Raw genomic sequence first — 16,908 nt, forward strand, 5'->3', positions numbered from 1 at the left:
ACTTAAATAAAATATGACTCCTAAGCATCATAAACAAATATCTATATTCTTTTCTCTCTTAGAAAAGAGAAAAACATCTCATAGCATTAGAGGTTACACTAAACCATATAGTCCTTTGAAGGTATTGAGTGCAGAAATGATAATGAAAATAAATTTAACAAATTAAAAAGTATTTAATTAGATTTTTACAGAGTTCGTAAGTTGATAAATATGTTCATTTATTTCCCTTTTGGAAAATTGGACTAATATAAAATTACAATAAGTTACTATAGATATGCTCCCCATCCTATATACATCTGGCAGAGATTGTCAATGCTTGTTGCTTCTGTTATCAATTTTTCCACTTGACCTTCAGTAGATAAAGGTAAACTAAATTTCCCTCCCTTAGTGCTGACATACCCTTGCAGCCTCTGGCTGATATTTTGCAAGTGTTCACGGGCCTGCGAAATAAAGTTAAAAAAATATATCAGATGCAATCCAATAGCAGATACAGATTTACATGTTACCATTAGAGCACTCAGTCAAATACAGCAAAGGAGAGAGCATGTTAGTCAAAGACAATGAGACAACTGCTCAACTATGGAGAATATTTAAATTCCCTATGGACACAATGGTAATTGATGCACAATTTGGTATTATATACAAGGGTCAGTTCATGCCACTCCTGACTCAAGTTCAGACAATCAACCGTTTTGACATTTGAAATTTGAAGTACTGCATCTTTCATTATTTGCTTGGTATTCCATCTTCCTTTGCAAAGTATATTGCAGAACATTTTTGAGGTTTTTTCATTTTAAAAGAAACATTTTTGAATTATATTTTAGCAGTGATTCATTGATACCAATTTACAGAGACATTCCTGCTTCTCCTAGTTTTTATTATTTTTATTTGCCAATATATTTTGCATAAAAATAATTTCAGTTCACATGGTTAAAATAGAAAAATCTTGAAATTTGTCGAATCTAAAATAAACTTTTGCCATATATTGCATGAAAAATAAAGGCAATTTACTCTGTTGGAAAGGCACAATTTAACAGTGGTGTCAGCTTTGAATTAATAAATTATCTTACACATTGATGATCCTCTGGTGACTATGAACACACCCAACATAACTTACACAATGCCTGAGACATGTAAAATTTCATCTATTCATTTCGAACAGGCACCCACTCACCATTCATTACCAAGTGCTCCAGATGGCCAGTGCATATATGGGCACTGCTGAAGTTCTTCAATCTAATTCTGAGCACAGTGTAAAAATGCAATAGTGAGAGAAAGTGATGAACTAATACAATTGATATAATTTACATGTGTTACATGATCTCCACACCAACTATTGCTTCTAATACAGAGCAAGAAATTTAGTGTCTGGGTACACTTCTTCCTAAGATTAGAATAATGTTTCCTCCATGTCAAGCTCCTATCAAATATTATGCCAAATAATTTTGCTTTGTGCTGCATGGGTTAATAAAATCTGATAAAAAAAATAACAACTGAGGATTAAGGTAGGGGTCAGGTACAATGTGCCATCACATGTGATGGTCATAAGTACAGTTATTTCCATGGAAAATTGAAGCAACATTCAGTGGTACACTTCTCAATGTGATTGATGGTTAATCGCAGTTAATATTCAGCAATGGCCATGCTCGAAGATGCACAAGAGGAAACTAGACTGTCAACATATAGCAATGGTCACATTTTTTGAGATGGAGAAGAGTGTAACACTAAGTACACTATCGCGTGGAACACTAATTTCTTTCCCATAGACTCCCAATTGAGGTGGCCCCACTCGCACATGAAAACAGCATTCATAAAAGAAATTTTTAATGAAGTTGGTGAGATGACTAAAAATTCACAAATTGCATAGCCATTGCAGGATATGCCTTGTCACATCAAAAGTTTTCTCAAGGGAAGAAATCAATGACGATTTTGGATGAAGTTTTCATAAATGGCAGTTTGCAAATCAATCAGACTGAGGGTTTTAAATATCCATTTCCAGAAACCACACTTAATCCTGACAACAGATAGCTTGTTAGACATAAACAGTTGTAGCAACTGCATTCAGTTTTTTCTTTTTAGTGTTTTGTATAGAAAAGATGCATGCTATCAACCAGGCTCTGAGTAATGTCTCATTTATCCCAATGGTAATCAAAATATTAAGCACACACGTCTTGTCTTCTGACCTGTCCAATCCATTCCTATTCCTTCCTTTCCTGCCTCAATTTTAGTGGCTGCTATTCATGGCAATCTACTGTTTAAGGAAGGATTTTCGGGAACAGACTAACCACCAATACATTTTATGCCTCAACAACATTGTCAGTCTAGGTCTGTCGTTCCTCTGCACACTGAAAACATCTGAACCACCTTCCCAAAACTCACAACACCATAGATGCTTCCCCTTCTTGCACTGTGGTAGGCATCAGCAGGCTCTCTTGCATTTAGAAATATAATCACTGATCGGACTTCACAACTGGAGGGATTGGTTATCATTGTACTCATTACAATACACTGTCCCACAAACACACACCACAAGGTGATGACAATATGGTGGTGATATGCCCAACATATCAGTTAAAGCTAATGTGCATGTGTGAAGTCCTCAGAGTAGCCAAAGGCTATTTATAGCCAATCAACCCTTACTTTTGCCATGCACCTTGAATTTTGCAACTGGATAGTACCTGGCTTTTCAATACAAGGGTGAACCCATTTTATTTGAATAAAAAAGGTCTACCTCTTAGAAATATTGACAATGCATACTTACCACTTTGTTTGTAACTTCATGTGAAAGAGACTCCGTATTCCCTCTCCGAGAAGACACTGAAGGATCATACACAAATGGAGTGAGCACAGCAATTAAAGTAGTTGATTGCCGTTTTAATATCCTCATTGTTATTTCACATGAGCGCCTGAAAATGCCTTCAACTCCATTTGGGCCCATTGCTTTCACCATGTTATGAGTCAATCGAAAAGGCACTTTCTCTGGCCAATTGAATTTTTCTCCCTAGAAAGAGAAAATACATTACAAGTTGCATAAATGTGCACGTATTATCTCTGTTAAATGACTGAAAAACATTAACAATAATGTTCATGCTTATGGTTATTTTAATTAAAAAGTAAAACAAAAAAACTAAAGAAATATTCATGAAGTGTCATGAATCCATTAGTACCAATGCTGATGGATGCACGACATAGTTTGCTGTATTTGTGATATGAACACAAAATATTTTCATAGGCTAAATAACTCATCAAAGTCACAATGTGACATTAACAAAAACCTTTATTTTAAGCTTAAATTTATTCACATTGTTCATAGGATCATTCCGCCATCTTCTAGTGTACTTTTCAACAAATAAGTCATCCTTTTCTGAACATTATTGGTGATTATATCACGCTTCAAGAAATGTTCCAAATCATCAACCATTGCACAAAATTTTTCCCATCGGCCTTGAGTTTCCAAAAATCAGTGCACATATTTAATATCCCACAGGCATCAATAATATGAGGGAAGGCCAACATTTCCGCATTAAAATCAATTCAGATTTCACAACTCTCAAATCATTGCATTAGTGTAGTAAATCTATAATATCACTCTGCCGGTATTGTTGTATTGGCAATATTTTCATCTACTTTGTTGTCATCACTCAGTGTGAGTTTCATCCTCAATCGCATCCCTTCCATCACACAACTGGATAAATGACAGAAACTCCCAGGGTTAATATTATCCCATACTCCCCCAACAGGCTCAGTTGGTTTATATCCATTCCCTACCACTGAAGATTAAAATCAAACATGAAGAAAACAATTTGCTATTTACAAGACTTCACACTTGCTGCGTTTGGTGTCAGAAGGTCAATTTAATTCAATTCAGCTTTCCCACATAGGGACATGTTGTCAACAAGTAAAGCAATATTGTGTATCTCTTGTGAAAAACAACTGCCCAATGCCTTAACCCAGTCTGCAAAAATACTTCCCATCAACTAAATCTACATGGTACCCTACAAGAAACCACTAGGCTGTGTGGCGGTGCCATCCAAGGATTCGACTTGAATTTGATTCCAAACTTTAATGCCAAAGTGCCCATATTTGCCATTTACACAGGATCACAAACGGGAACATTCTGGGCTCTTTGCTTGTTTCAACAAGACGATGAGGGTTGCATTCAAATTTTCATCTTTCACCACATTAAGGCTTTTCTCGTGCATAGCCGCTAATTTTTTAACCAGTTTTTGTAATGGTGGAAAAAGCTGAATTTTACACTCCAAATTCTTAGCAGATGTCCGTTTATGATCTATCTGCTTGCACGAGATGCATTTTAACTTTTAGAGAAATTGTATTATGCTGAAACAGCTTATTAGCCACTTCCAGTTGAGCTATTACTTTCCCACAGATTTACTTATTAATTCCTAAAAATGATCACAAAAGAGGAAACCTTGCCCACAAAAACTTTTAATGTTCACATAGCACAACTTCTCCCTCTCAGGATTTGTCTCAACTGAGCATTTAGGATTTCTAGGCCTATGGGTCAGGAATGATTTGGGTTAAACGCTAAGGCAAACGATTAACTTGAATTTCATAACCTCCTGTTTAGTGAAAATATGCAAATTCCTGGAAATTGTTAACGGTAGCAAAGGATGATGTAGGCGTAGCCTTTTGTCCCAAGGGGGGTAAGAAGGAGTGTGGGCACAGGTTCCCTCATGGCACAGGGCGAACTGTGTTGGGGGTCCATGCCCTGCTGTGTCCACCTTGTTGCTATTTAAGTCAGGAGATAATCTCAGCTGCGGCAAATGGAAAATCTCTATGGAGATTTCTCTAGGTAGTCTCTGAAAGAACCTGCCATTGAGAAACTGGGGAATCAGGAAATTCAACCTCAAATTCCATTTTGTGCTATCCAATGAATTTTTCAGGGATTTACTATCTGAAGAACAAAAGGCATTTTCATGATAACCATTGTTTCACGTTAAAAATGTTTTGTGTATAGCGAACAGATATTAATAGAAAATTATATGAGCCAGAATGGACAATGCCTCTATTTTGTTATGTATTGTTTCATGCAAAACCATTTTTGTGCTCTGCACATTCATAGCTTTTTTGCTCGAAGAATTTCTTGACGTGCTTCATAGAAATTGTAGTTTTTATGGTAATAATTTTAACTTTCACTAGTTCATTTACTTGTCAGGAATAAGAGGTGAATCTCTTCTAAGGTATATTAAATAAATTATCAAACTTTTGGATATGATTATGATTCCATTTCCTGCAAATTAAAATTTCCTCTAATTTAAACTTTCCTGCGAAAAAAAGTTTTTCCCTTGTCCCCATTTAAAGTGTAAAAGAAGGGTTCTGTATACATTATTTCAACTATAACAAAGTTGCTGGTGATACAGATATGTATTCAAGGATAATAATCAAATATTCTCTTTCACACACTCATGATTACAATTAGTATGAATAAATTGTAGAGATATTAGGATTTAAAGCCATTTTGCCCTGGAAGATGCTATAAATTAAGTCATATATACAGAACATTTTGTGATTTATGAATAATGAAACACTTTTTAAAAGCTTAACCTATTTGAAAATTACTTGCTTACCATATTGAAGATGCAGCTAAAATCAACATGAACAGTATCCCCATTAGTGGAATCAAACATTATATTTTCCCCATGTCTGTCACCTAAGCCAAGAACATATCCCACAATAGACATCACTGCAGTTGTCCGTGTATATGAATTACGTGCCATGTACCTGTTCAACAGTAAATCAAAACATACATTATGACTATGGTCTTTCATAAATGGAAGCTTCATAATTTCCAACTAATATATAAGAAAACTGCAAGTTTCCCGAGTAATTAACAATTTTGAGTACATATCACAGATAGCGTGACAGGAGAAAAAGTTAATGCAACAAAAAAGAAAGGGTAATTACTCATTAGAAACACACCAAGACAATTGTGCAAGTGATTTTGTATAAGCTTCATTGACTAAGTAATACTCACCAGCCTTGTGGATCTGAAAATGTTTGATGAAACCATAAATCAAAAACTGGAGGATGTTTTGGTAAAAGCTTGTCAAGGAATACGGACCTCTTCTTACTTAAAGGGTCCTTCAAAGCTATAGAATAAATTAAAATTACTATTATATCACCAATTCCCAAGAAGTAAAAACCCTTAAGAGTAAAAATAAGATTAAGTTCCTCTGTTTTTTAATAATTTGTACAAATGGGAATTTTTCCAATTAATCATATATTATAAAAATAAAAAAAATTAATAAATCCAATCCAGAAATCTTTTTAACTTATTTATATAATGATTAACAGGACAAGTCCCACAGACAGTGAGAATTCCCTCATACCTACAAGAGCCACCTTTGGTAATTTTGACTGCTAAATGTTTTATCATAATTTTTGGCAGATAATTAAAAAATTTTAACATGGCATAAAGTATTAGGTGATACTATTGATTTAAAAAATACTGCCAAAGAGGAATTCCGTAATAAATAATTACTCAACTATAATATAATATTAACAACAGAAGTGAAATATTTATTATCAAATAACAACCATTTATATAATATAAATATTGACACTGAAAATAAATCTTCACGGCAATATTTTTCAGGTATATTGAGCAATAATTCTAATATTTTTCAGCTTTCCATTCCTTTTACAATATTCCAAATGAACCTTTACATTTATCGACACTTTTTAAAGAAAAGAAACACGTTTTTTTTTACTTACCTAACACTGAACACCTCTTTACATACATGCATTTGATAGTGATGGGGGACTGGCATCGAGAAAGGGAGAATTGAGAGTGAGGCACAGGAAAATTTAGAATGAGGTACAGAACAATTGAGAGTGAGATAGGGGACAATTCAGAGTGAGGTAGGGGACAATTGAGAGTGAGGTAGGGGACAATTGAGAGTGAGGTAGGGGCATTGAGAGTGACGTAGGGGACCACAGTATTGGAATGGTGCAATCATGATGAGAAAGCAATAGAGTATAACAGTAGACAGTGCTTAATCAAAACAAACACCAAATCAGGTCAATGGACATGTGGAAAATGCCCTGGCAGGATCTCAGTAATATTATGAAACAGTATTTGGACCTACATAACCAATCTGCAGTTCCCCAGGAAGAGATATGGAGTCTGATCATAATTCAGAACTAATAGTGTAACACCAGCCTCAATAGGATAAAACAGAGAAGACAGAGGAAGAAATAGAATTAAGAAGCATTAATGCGGCAAAAATAAAAGAATACCTGGAAACAGTAGCAACATTTCTGAGTGATCACAGGGAGACAGGTGATGGAAACATACCAAACGAGGGATTAACTTTTTAACTACATACTACAAAGATTTGGTTTATAGCTCTTTACCAAAATGAACTGATTCAAAGTAATTTTGGTATTTTCATACAAGAAAATATATTTTTCATCAAGTTTTCAATTGATTTTAATGGTGGGATGTTGACTTGGACAAATTTTCATTTTGATCTTTTTTCAAATGCACAGAAGAGGTAATCAAAAGATGCAAACCATAACTATTGACAAGGGTTAAATCCTTAAACCTAGAGGAATGGAGATGCTAAAAAGGAAAATATGCCATTATAGGAACATTTCAATAAGAATCCACAGCAATAGAATCTCAACCACAATACCATAGCATTAAATTAAATATTTTCATACTTATCCATTCAAAAACTGGTAGAATACCAATAATTATAACATAACTAACATACATCTTCGAGCTATGCAAAATATATGATGCAATACTTACCACACATTAATTTCCTGAGTTCTGAAGCAGACGTTGCCTTTCCCATTTTGGAATAAATTGTGCTAAGTAAGGATCGCAATCCAACCAAATCCGGCACCCATTCTATGATACCACAGTCTTCATTTAATGGCACAACACTCTGAAAATAAGAAAATCACTGAACTCAATATAACATTGTAAATTGCATATAGTCTTGCCACCTAGCAACCGTGATTACCAAATACCTGGGTTCAGACTGCCATCTCATTTCAGAATGTTTTGTGAAAATCACAAATAGTGACTTCATAGAGACCTAGGTCACCAAATATTGAAATAAGGGAGAGAAAATGAAGAAAAGATACTGATGATTAAGAGTGGTGAAATTTCTAATGCGGAGTATATAACTTAATTCAGCATTTTACTCAAAGTGGTACAAGCATTTCTCAGTCATACCATGTAAAGGCCAACGTAATGCACAGAACCAATTAATATGTACTGAGAGAGAGGCAAGTCAAATGGCACCAAAATGTTATCAGGAGACAGCCACTGGCAACCCATTTCAATGTCTGCTGAGCTAGCCCAGGGAGGTGGTTAAGTTAATTGAATTTCACCTACTCACACTATGCGTAATATGTAAGCTAATTAAAAAAATTTTTTTGCCATTCATGGCATTTAACATTTTCTTCTTCTAGAGTAATTGTAAATTAATACAGTAGAACCTCAAATTACAAGGGTAATTCGTTCTGTAATTTTACTTTTCAATTGAAACAATTACTAATCAGAACATTGTTTCCCATGTAAATTAATTTAAAATATGAAAATGCATTGAATGACACAAAAAATATATTATGCACAAGGTTTATTCAAAGGAAACTACATATTCATTGTTCATGATCATGAACCATCACCCTATTGTCATTTATCACATAATGAACAAACCTAGAATGCAAATTTCATTTCTAGAAAACAAAAAAAATTGAAATAATTAGTTTATAGGAGGGCATTCGAAAAGTAAGGTCTCATATTTTTTTATCATGAAAAATCAAATTTATTATCAACTTTGGGTACATTGCTGGAAAGGTTGAGCATTTAGCTACTTTTCTACACAGTTGCATTGATGCTCAATCAATTTTTGCATCCTTGTAAGCAGCTTTTTAATACTGATGTCGTACCTTTTTCCAGCCACGTCGCAAAGCCAACTGACGACTGCTTCTCCAATATAAATTCATCACCATTTAGTTGAAGTGTACGGTGAGAAGTGGTTGGACCTGAAATACATGCGGAAGTTGTGCAGGGAGTTTTTTGATGGCCTGGAAAACGTCCACGATGAGCAGCGGTCGCGGCGGAATAGGAGGAATACATAAATAAAAAATAGGAGACCTTACTTTTCGAATGGTAATTTATGATAGCCTTAATTCTTTTCACGGAAAAGCTACCTAGGGACATTTCCTTCAGCCGATGCTTCAAAATTTTGTTCACAAAACACTTAAAAAAGAAGATCCCTCTTGACATTAAAACCTGTTGCGGCAAGTAACCCTTACAATCGACAAGCTTCCAGAAATCATAGATGAAGTTGTTTGCTGCCTTTGAGTAGGAGCTTGCCAGTTCTTTTCTTAAACTTCTCGAATCAACCATGGCTCCCCTCAATTACTTCTTCTTTCGTCATTGATAATCGTGGACGTTTAACTTTTGCCTTCTCACAAATGGTATTCTTGTTAATTTCACATTTCCATTGCTTTTTTTTTATGCATATGAGAAGCAACCTTTCAACATTGTTGAGAATACAAAACCATTGGGTAGATATTCTGGTAACTCCCTTTGAAGCATCAATCTCGTCCTTTTTATTGAAGATGCAAATGACTGTGTAAATTGTTCGTGTCAACCGATTACATGCGCATGCTAGATCAGCCACGTCACACCTTTTTCTTGGTTTTCAATGATTTTTGCTTTTTCTTTGGGGATATTTTTTATAGTTTTGCAGCAGGCATGTGATTGTTACAGGAAATCCTCACTCCTGGTCACTCGTCATATGAAATGCTGCTTTTTGGGCTTATCATATATTTTTTTTTAATTTTTTGCTTCTAATGCAAATTACACATTTCATGAGGTGCTCATTAAGCAAGGTTCCTCCTTACATTCTCAGTTACAACATCTATGCCCCAACATTGCTAAGGTTTTATTACCATTTTATTCAATAAGCTTTCTGAACTTTTATTTTACATCTTTCAACAGTTCATTGAAAGCCTCAAACACATTCACTTGCAAATAACCGCAGAGATGAAATGATGAGGGATATGAGAAATAAGAGCCATCAGAGCGTGAGAGATATAGCAGCATAGAGGGAAGAATAGAGATGAGACCTGCAGTCAACCAATCTTTGAAATGTGAGAATAATGTAATTAAACCACTTACATAAGTTCTGATGTGTAAAATTCGCTGGCATGCTTCAGCATCACTTTGAAGATATGAATTCACAATTCTATTGAACTCCATCACTCTTAAGTCTTTCCGCAAATCATCCTAGAAGAATAAATACTTTTGATACTCGAGAGTCTATTTAAAATAATGATGAAAAACTTTGGAAAATTTATTTCTGAGAAATCAATATGACATTAACAGACAAATTACTTGATATCATGAGAATGAACTATGGTATTCGTCTATTCAAAGAATATATGCTTAATGCATACTAAGATATTAATGCATCAAATGGACAAAGCTTTCCATATTTTGAGGGCCTCCTCTCTGCCCTCTTCACCAATCCAACTCAAAATTATAATCAATGAGTTTAAATTATGCACGCATATTCACTTATTTGTACACCTGAAGTCACAAAAAGACATTGAAATTTCTTGGGTCAAAATTTGCAAAATAGGAAATAAAAGTAAAATAAAAATAAATAAAATGCACAGTTTGCCAGATAAAGTATATTGTTGATTAACATACTTGACGATAATGCAAACCCCTAAGTTGAATGCAAACCTGAAAAAGCACAACAATGATTAGCAGCAGTGTGTGAGGGCTATAGAACTCTAACTTTGATTTCACGTGCAGTGAAGGCAGTTCTTATGATCATCGACAAAGGAATGGAGCAGAGAGCGAAAGATCACCAAGGAGATAGAGTTGATTTTAGAATGGGATGGAGATCCATGATCTTTACTCGATAGGTTACCATTTGACATCAGTTTTGGATGGACACAAAGGAAAGAGAAGAATTGTTGGGATGGGGAGGGAAAGGTTGAGGGAAGGACGTTTTCAAATCATATCGCTTCCCTCACTGGTCGAGCCTAACATTACACTCGGATACCTGACTGGTGTCGCAGAAGTGACGTAGACCCTTCTTCAATAAATCAGTCAGCATAACTGCTTCGATAAATTCTCCATAACCAAGTGGGCACTTTACTGGCAATGGCAATGAATAATAACAGCCTCCTGACGTAGAGCAGGAAATACACTAAAACCTGCATTCAATTGTTCCAGGATCAACTTTGTGGAAGTTCATGTTCATTAGATGAAGAACACAATGTATATGTCCAAGTATCTTTTGATGTCAAAAACCTATTTACAAATATCCCAGTTTTGGAAGCATTGGTAGTGGCAGAAAAAGTGCTGGAGCCAAACCACCCTTCCCCAATGAGTTCAAGTCACTACTGAGATTGTGTGTTGAGCAAATTTATTTCCAATGCAACAATGAATACTTCAAACAAGTGAAAGGATTAGCAATGGGGTCCCCATTATCACCACTACTTGCTGACCTTTACATGGACGATTTTGAAAGAAAAATATTCAGCAGCCCCTCAATTTTTACAAAGAATATTCACTGTTGGTTTTGCTACATCGACAATATCTTTGCTATATGGACAGGCACTGAAAGACAGTTTGAAGATTTTATGAACACGCTAAATTCCTAATGCGAAAATATCAGTTTCACTTGTGAGAAAGAACAAAATAATCAACTAAATTTTCTAGATATCACAGTGTCAAGAGAAGGGAAGGGGCTTTGAATTTGCAATTTTCCAGAAAAGTACCACCACAGACCACATCTTCCCCTTCAACTCCAGCCATCCCATAACTCACAAGCTTTCCACCTTTCATTTCCTACTAAACAGCCTGTTGGCCATTCCTCTTTCCAAAAATAACTATGTTCGAGAACTTAAAATGATTAAAGATTTAGCAATGAAAAATGGCTACAAAGGAAATGTAATTGAAAAATACTACAAAGAAAATTTTCCTTTAAAGCAAACAATTTTTTGTTGAAACCAGTTAATGTGGAGGGAAAAGATTACAAATGGTGTAAACTCCCTTACTATGGATTGATTTCACAACATATAGCCAACCTCTTTCCTAGGGAAAAATTTCAAATAGCTTTTTACAATACAAATAACCTAAAATAATTCTTGAATACTACGAAAGATAAAGTAGGGAAAAAAATTAAAGTGGCATTTATAAGTTAACTTGTAAGGACTGTAGTGCTATATGCATAGGCCAAATGGGGAGATCATTAAAAACACAGGCGGAGCAACATAAACGCTGTTTTAGAAACTGTGACCCCAAGCAATCTCACTTTGCCAAGCATCTATGGAAAGAAAATCATGGGAGTGATTTCAACCCAGAACTCATACACCAGATGGACAAAGGAATGAGGATGGACAAGTGGGGAGAGCTGGAAATCAGGAAGAATTTACAAACGGGTCATTTGGTTAACGATTTATTGTTTGAATACCTCTCCCCAATCCTGGAAGTACCCCTTTCCTTGACAACAACCCCCCCCCCCACTGTGAACCCACCAATCACCTCTCCTGATGTTTAACACCCCTCTCTCCCTTCCCATCAACGCTGATCGCAACCCCACTTTTTTCTCCTCCTTCCCCCCTCTCTCGCCCACCCCCTCTCCCTCATGAATGCTATATAAATGGACCACAACTTGATTAATTTGTACCTGATGATGACGCCTGAGCGATGGAACTAGTTGCATGTAAATAAAGAACAGTCGAAATACGAGTATACATTGTGTTCTTCATTTAATGAACACTAAAACCTCTTTCTATTCACTAAAATAGCTTTATCCTCAAATAGCTTTACGGAATCCATTTTGAATACTCATTCCATCGCAACCTTCAATGCACTCCTTCTCACATTTGAGTCAGTCTCATCACATCACAGACAGAGTTTTGGGAGCTCCAGGGACTGGAAATGTTCATGCCGGGATTCGTTGAAAAAAAGGGCAAAAGGAAAGACTATTGAGTTTGCAGGAGGAAAAGCTAATACAGAAGGTAAAAAGGGATTTTTTTATAAAATGTGGGTGTAGGTATGTTAACAATATCATAAACACAAGAAAGACATTAGGAGGACAATTGTCATAAAATTGAATCGAAGACAGACTTAATAATAGGCAAAGTGAATGATCAAATGGATGATTGGCTCAAATGACCAAATAAGTTACCAGGGAGTGGATTGAAGATGAGGGAAAGAAGAATTGAAGCATGTGTATATTGTATAAGAGACCTGTTCAGAAGGTATCCCACCATGCAATATTTTGAGAAAAATAGCCTACCCAGAACAAGGAGGCCTCAGTCCCCTTTGAAGCACTCTCCCTGGGACCTCACACACTTAAACCATCATCTCTCTCACTTTTCAAAACAATCGACACAGTTCTTTTCATTGGAATGGCTTGTTGCATTCTCCTCTACCTCGTCACCCGACTGTTGGGCAGACTGGGTTTTTGTTTCAGGGTTGATGCCATAGATCCATGACTCATCAGTAGTTATGACCTTTTTTAAGAAAATTTTTGGAAAATTGCTTAGAAAGTCAACATTTGCAGCTTGGAGCAAGCCCCCTACAACTGCAGCATGAAATTCTTGATGCTGAAGAGGTAAAAGAGAATGAGACGAGGCAGCTGATGACCATTCCGGAAAAGGACTTTGCCAATTGTTTTGAAAAGTGAAAGAGATGCTGGGGTCAGTGCATGAGGTCCCAAGGGGAGTGCCTTGAAGGGGACAACTAATGCCTCTTTGTTTTAGGTAGGCTATTTTCCTCAAAATATTGCATTGCATCATATATTTATTTATTTATTTATAGCTAAAATAAATACATTTATACTCAAATTCCTGATTCAATCAATCATTAAGTCGAGGGAAAAAAGCACAGATTGATATATGCTTCAAAAATACCTTGGCCTTGCACAGCAAAGTATACTTCAGTCCATCTGACCCCTGGAAGCTGATTTTCTTTGGCTTCTGAAGTGACTGAAATATGTATATCTTCTCATCAATCCCACTTATGTACACAGGTTCCCTGAAATAATCAATTTATACTTGAATTATGAAAGTACTTTCCAATATTAAAGGCATCAAATTACATTTTCCAAATATTTTTCATATAAAAAATATTTATTCTATGACAAATAAATCATTGAATTGACTATGTACTTTAAAGACTTATATCCTTCTCTTTTCTACAGCTTGGCAAAAATTCTGGCAAATAATCACATTTACAAACATTTTCACAAGTGAAAATGAAATACAAGTAATTCTTAGTTAAAGACACTTAATGCGCAAAATGCATTATGTGTAATATGCATTCACAGGTTGCTATGGACAGAACTGGAATTATATACCACACATTAAAGACACGGGTGAAATTCAAATTCAACTAATCAACTTTTTGAGCTTGACATCATATCAAATAATTCTACCGATTCACTTATCAAACTGAATCTAATGGCTTCACATGTTCTTAGTTCAAATTTCATCGGTAGCAGGAGAAATTAATGTCCAAGTAGCATGATTGAAATTTGGTCCCCAGTTGTTTTATTTATTGGATTATCAGCGATAGTCACCACAATGCCGGCCAGCATTATTATTCAACCAACTATCAATTTATGGTGTCGTCAGCCCGATTAAATTTTAAGTAATATTACTCCAAAATGTTAATATTACCAAGTATTTCAATAAAAGATTTTAAGAATTAATAGGAATGTAACAACTTTTTAATAAGTACAAGGAAAAATTATCCCTTGCATTTTGAAAAAGCACTGGTATATATAATTCTACGACTTTTCTTTTAGAGATTATTACTAGGAAACAGCCACTTGCATCTTAATGGGAAAACCTAAAATTCAAGTAGAAACGCAGGGTGGTTCCATTTTATGTCACAAGTGACAACATTGCTTTCAGATTATACTCAATCTTTCAACCTTCAGAATATAAACTGATATAGCTAGTTGAAAATTGAATCTTCTAAAATAGTTGAAAGTTAATTACAGAAAAAATACTAACCTGGGAAATGGATTATGATCATTTTGTGGAGAATCCAGATCCAATGGCATAGTGATAGATATGAACTTTTGCAGCGGCAGTGATATTCTTGACCGACATGAACTCTTAAACATTTGTGAAAGTGATGGTGAAAGCTTGTGCAGAATTATAGTTTGATCCCCCTGTAAGTAATAAAACATAATTCTAAAAATTAACATGCAAAAAGCAATGTTATTGTTATTAGGTAACTCACCAGTTAAGGTAAGTTTTGGATGGACAAAACTACCACAAAAATATCTCCTAACAAAACACAATAGAGCATCCCATTCAACAACAAGTCCCTCTTCATCTCTCTGTACAATACTTCCTTCCCCCCTTCATCCCATCCAACATCCCTATCCTTTTCCTGCCATTTCCTGCTCATTTGCCTAACGTTCTCCCCTCTATTACAGCCTTCAACATCCCACTACTGATCAATATGATTTTCAACCATTTTTTCTGCATCCTATTGATTTACCCCAACAATCCCCGCTCCTAGTCCACCATACCTAGCACTTCCTCATTTGTTTTTCTTTCGGTCCATTTCACCTTCTCCATCATTCTCCACACCCACATTTCAATAGCCTCCAATCTACGCCTATCCTCCTGCTTCAGTGACTTAGTTTCCGCACAGTACATAACTAAGCTCCATATCAAAGTTATTAGTCTTTTCTTAACATCCTTTTTCTACGTCCCTGTCATCAACTCCCACCTCCTCGTGTAAGCCTCTTTGCCTAGGGCAATTCTTCTCCTTATGTCCCTACCACTTTGAACATTTTGCTCCAAAACACTTCCGAGATATATAAACTGTTCTACCTGCTCTAGTTTTTGCCCTCTAATTTCAGTGTTTAACTCAGCCATTTTCTTTCTGGAAAATCGCATAACCTTTGTTTTATTTACATAGATTGATATCCATCTCAGATCAATCACACTGTATTACCAATTAACTCAGCAATGCTTGCGACCCCTACGCTGATGGACAAACTAAAGCTTGGTCATCAATAAACCTAACTGATTTTACAACTTCCCTGCTGACTTTCATTCCTACCTCCAGTTCTTCCCATGCCTCTTTAATCATTTCATTCACGATAAGGAGCAATTTCAGACGACAGTTCTTTATACATGCGAGCCGTTATCTCATCAGGTCCCGCAGATTTGTTGGGGTCGATGTTTTCAAGGAGTGACTCTATTTCGCGGGTGGAAAAGTCGATTGCTTGCTGCAGAAATGTTTACGGAAGGTTCTCTGGTATATTCTGTGAGCATTTGTAAAAATAATGAGTTTAATGTGTTGGCGTTATCTAAACTACTTGTTACTTTATCTCCCTTTTCGTTATTTAATGACTTTACAGTGGACTTTTTTCCCTTCACTTCCCTGACATAGGACCAAAACATCTTTGGGTTATTGTTTAAATGTTCACCTAATTTTTTCCTTTTGAATTCCACTAGCGCCTTCCTGAAGGCCTTCTTGGCAATGGACCTAGATGATTTGTAATCCTGTTTGGTTTGGTTGATTTTATCAGGGGAGGAATCTTTAACCACCTTTTTCATTCTGGCATAGCACACCCTTTGCCGTCTTATTGATTTCCGTACTTCAGAGTTGTACCAACGGGGTTCCTTATTCTCTCTAATATAATTACTAGGTATGAATCTCTGTATAAATGAACGTGGTATTGCAAGAAAATTATTCCAAGTATCCTCGACACTCCTGGTTTTGCTTAATTTGTCAAAACTAAGAAAGGAACGTTTTAACTCACATTTTAAGCCATCTTAGTAAGCTTTATTGAATAGATAAACCTTTCTCTTGGGTTTGTTAACTTTTTCAATGTGTAGAGAAAATTTAGCGTTAATAGCCCAGTT

The 16,908-nt window shown here is 35.6% G+C and overlaps 1 protein-coding gene across 1 annotated transcript in view; it reads right to left on the bottom strand.

Moving 5' to 3' along the window:
* Positions 1-200: 200 nt before the first annotated feature.
* The window catches only part of mei-41 (meiotic 41), a 78,751-nt gene continuing 62,043 nt past the window's right edge, over positions 201-16,908 (bottom strand). Inside the window, exons 33-40 of the mRNA XM_071597238.1 lie at positions 15,034-15,194; positions 13,927-14,050; positions 10,169-10,276; positions 7,778-7,916; positions 5,996-6,110; positions 5,589-5,742; positions 2,762-3,001; positions 201-440 (exon numbers count right to left, since the gene is read on the bottom strand). Coding sequence (XP_071453339.1) covers positions 267-440; positions 2,762-3,001; positions 5,589-5,742; positions 5,996-6,110; positions 7,778-7,916; positions 10,169-10,276; positions 13,927-14,050; positions 15,034-15,194 — 1,215 coding nt within the window. The 3' untranslated portion in view covers positions 201-266. The remainder of the gene's footprint in view (positions 441-2,761; positions 3,002-5,588; positions 5,743-5,995; positions 6,111-7,777; positions 7,917-10,168; positions 10,277-13,926; positions 14,051-15,033; positions 15,195-16,908) is intronic.

The sequence above is a fragment of the Hetaerina americana genome, unplaced genomic scaffold, assembly GCF_022747635.1.
Source record: "Hetaerina americana unplaced genomic scaffold, ioHetAmer1.1.p SCAF_82, whole genome shotgun sequence".
Taxonomy (NCBI): Eukaryota; Metazoa; Arthropoda; class Insecta; order Odonata; family Calopterygidae; genus Hetaerina; species Hetaerina americana.